Genomic DNA, 3,466 nt, shown 5'->3' on the forward strand with positions numbered 1-3,466 from the left:
ACAAGATTATTATCATATTGTAATGCTAATAGAATAAGGGGTGACCACAATAATATTGAAGTAAAATAATGAAAAACGCATTTAAGAAAGTAAATGGATCATTCATCAACACTCTGCGCGATCTTCTTATATCTATCTATCTATGTATACTATTCTAAAAGTGGGAAGTCCTTAAATTGAAATTAAAATTGAATTACCAAAATGCTCATAAAATATTGAACGAACTTTTTACCCTTCAATCAATCGTTACTCCTATGACATTTTTGTACACAAATGCAAACTTACATTCTAATAAATAACAAAAAGTTAAAAGTAGGCCAAAATTGAATATATCACAACAACAAGGGCTGTGTGCTGATGTTACTAGTACTGAAATCCATCATGCCTTGCAAGCAATAGGGGCTAACAAATCCCCTGGAGTGGATGGGTATAACTCAGTCTTCTTTAAGAAGACCTGGAGTATTATAAGTACTGAGGTGAAAGATTTTTTCAACCATAGCAAGATGCCTAGAGCTATTAACTGTGCTGTAGTGACACTGATCCCAAAAAATGATAATCCTACAACAGTGAAAGAATACCGACCTATTGCATGTTGTACAATCCTATACAAGATCATTGCAAAAGTGATAGCCTCAAGGTTACAAAAGGTGATTTCTTCCATCATCTCTAAAGCTCAGGTAGGATTTATACCAGGAAGGAAGATATCTGATAATATTTTCCTTGCGCAGGAGTTAGTTAAGTCCTATACCAGAAAGAATACCTCTCCAAGATGCATGCTCAAGATAGACCTTCAAAAGGCATATGATTCTGTGGAATGGGTCTTCCTTGAACAAATGATGGATGAGCTTGGATTCCCTAGGAAGTTTATTGGATGGGTGCGTGAATGTGCAACAACTGTCAACTATACCATATTGATTAATGGAGAACCAACTGAGCCCTTCAATGCTGCTAAAGGACTAAGACAAGGCGATCCGATGTCTCCCTTTATGTTTGCAATATCAATGGAGTACCTAAGTAGGAGATTAAATGCACTAAAAGAGGAGAAGGTATTTAAATATCATCCAAGATGTTCCGGACTTGGTGTTACACACCTTTCATTTGCTGATGACTTGCTCTTATTTTCTAGAGGCGACTTGATTTTGTCAATTTCCTTGTTACTTGCTTTAAAGAATTCTCAGCAGCTTCAGGACTCTTGGCGAACAATAGAAAAAGTTCTATATATTTTGGGGGTGTCAATTAGGCTATTCAGAATCAAATTTTGCAACACCTCGGCTTTTCAAAAGGGGAACTCCCCTTTAATACCTAGGAATCCCACTTTCAACCAAGAAACTGTCCCTCACTCAATGGCAACCATTGATCGCAAAAATGGTTGCAAGGATCTCGTCTTGGACTGCAAAAAAGCTTTCATATGGGGGTAGGACACAACTGGTAAAAACAGTGTTGTTTGGTATGCAAGCTTATTGGTCACAACTCTTCATACTCCCTTCTTAAGTGCTGAAAACTATTGGCGCTTATTGTAGAAGTTATCTATAGTTAGGGACTAATGTCGTAACCAAAAAAGCTCTCATCTCTTGGGACAGAGTCTGTACTCCAAAATCGATAGGAGGATTGGGACTGATCAACTTAAAATTATGGAACAAAGCAGCTATCATAAAATCTTGTTGGGCTATTGAACACAAGACTGATAAACTGTGGATTAGATGGATTCACAGTTATTACATCAAGAACCAGCAGTTTAATCAAGCAAAGAATCCTCAACAAGTCTCTTGGATGGTCAGGCAACTCTTTGAGGCAAGAGAATTATTGTTCCAGGGGCAACCAAGTTCTGGCACTGATAACCGAATCAAAACTTTCTATTTGCAACTAGTTGGTGAGCATACTAGGATACAATGGAAATGTTTAATGTATGCGAACGATGCAAGGCGTAAAGCAGTCTTCACTATGTGGCTAGCCATGCATGGTAGACTGCTTACTTTGGACAGACTCGATAGCTGGGGCATGATTGTGGATACTAAATGTGTTTTGTGTCAAGGCCATGATGAGACAAGGAATCACCTGCTGCTGGAATGCAGCTTCTCCAAATCTGTCTGGCAAAGCATTCTCAAGTGGATGAAAGAAGAAGATCAAAGGGCAATCAGTTGGGATCGACTCACAGAACTGATCATAAGGAAGTCTAAGGGCAAATCCAAGAGAGCTCAAATCTTCAAATTGGTGGTGACTGAATTTATTTATGCCATATGGATTGAGAGAAACGCGAGGTTATATGAGGTTATTTTCCGTAAGAATTTCCAACAATCTTAAGGTTATTTCTCGCTCTATTCTTACGGAAATATTGAAAAAGAATAATTTAGTACAGTCTGTCTAAGTTCCAGGTGTGCTTATGCTAATATTAGAATGCTAACTTTTGGCCAGCAAGTTTGTGGTCTTGAATGTCCATTTTTTGCTGAAATAATATTTCAATACTGAATTTTATGAAGAGAAGTAAGTATTTGGTTTGGAAACAGCCTCTCTACCCCATAAAGGTTGAGGTAAGGTCTGCGTATATCTTACCCTCCCCAAATCCCACTTGTGAGATTACACTAGGTATGTTGTTGTTGTTGTTGTAAGCAAGTATTTGGTCACTTAATTTAGCTATTGATATTGCTTATTGTAATCATTCTATTGCTAATAACATCTGGTGAAGGTTTATTTATAGCCTGTTTGGCCAAGCTTATTTTGCCCCCAAAAGTACTTATTTTTTCAATAAGTACTTATTTTAAAAAAAGTGAGGTGTTTGGCCAAGCTTTTGAGAAAAAATAAGTGCTTTTGGGGAGTAGCAGAAGCAGTTTTGCAGAAGCTAAAAAAATAGCTTTTGCTCAAAAACACTTTTTTGAAAAGTACTTTTGAGAAAAATACACATTGAAACACTTTTTAAAAGCTTGGCCAAATACTAATTGCAGCTCAAAAGTACTTTTTAAATTAATTGGCCAAACACAAACTGCTTTTAGTTTAAAAAAGTACTTTTTAAAATAAGTTGTTTTTAGAAGTTTGGCCAAACAGGCTATTAGTGTATTGATAATGATATATCTAGTCATTGTAATCATTCTATTGCTAATAACATCTAGTGAAGGTTTATTTAGTCTATTGATAAAGATATATCTAGTTAATATGTTTTTACCGTATCATCCGTTCATACAAGAGTTAGATGTTAGATATCACATGCTCGGTCAATATCTAGAAGGATGATAATCAATGGTCTTTATTATATTCATAATATTTGTCCCCTCTCTCAACCTATATATACTTAAGTCATTTTCTTTGATGTGTGAGATATACAAAAACATAGTTTTCCTTATAGATTATAGTGTGCTAGGTTTTCTACTTTGTGAAATCTTTGTTAGATTCTAGCTTCAAGTTTGGTACTAGAAGAGCTTGTTGAATTATTATAGCGTACTAGATTTTCTACTTTGTGAAATCTTTGTTAGAT

At 35.8% G+C, this 3,466-nt stretch overlaps 1 protein-coding gene across 1 annotated transcript; it reads left to right on the plus strand.

Moving 5' to 3' along the window:
• Window positions 1–503: 503 nt before the first annotated feature.
• Window positions 504–2,301, plus strand: LOC132048717 (uncharacterized). The gene is made up of 2 exons (XM_059439412.1): window positions 504–1,414; window positions 1,713–2,301. The coding sequence occupies exons 1-2, from the start codon at window positions 504–506 to the stop codon at window positions 2,299–2,301; spliced, it is 1,500 nt and encodes a 499-aa protein (XP_059295395.1).
• Window positions 2,302–3,466: the final 1,165 nt, after the last annotated feature.

Source organism: Lycium ferocissimum, chromosome 3 (assembly GCF_029784015.1).
Source record: "Lycium ferocissimum isolate CSIRO_LF1 chromosome 3, AGI_CSIRO_Lferr_CH_V1, whole genome shotgun sequence".
Lineage (NCBI taxonomy): Eukaryota > Viridiplantae > Streptophyta > Magnoliopsida > Solanales > Solanaceae > Lycium > Lycium ferocissimum.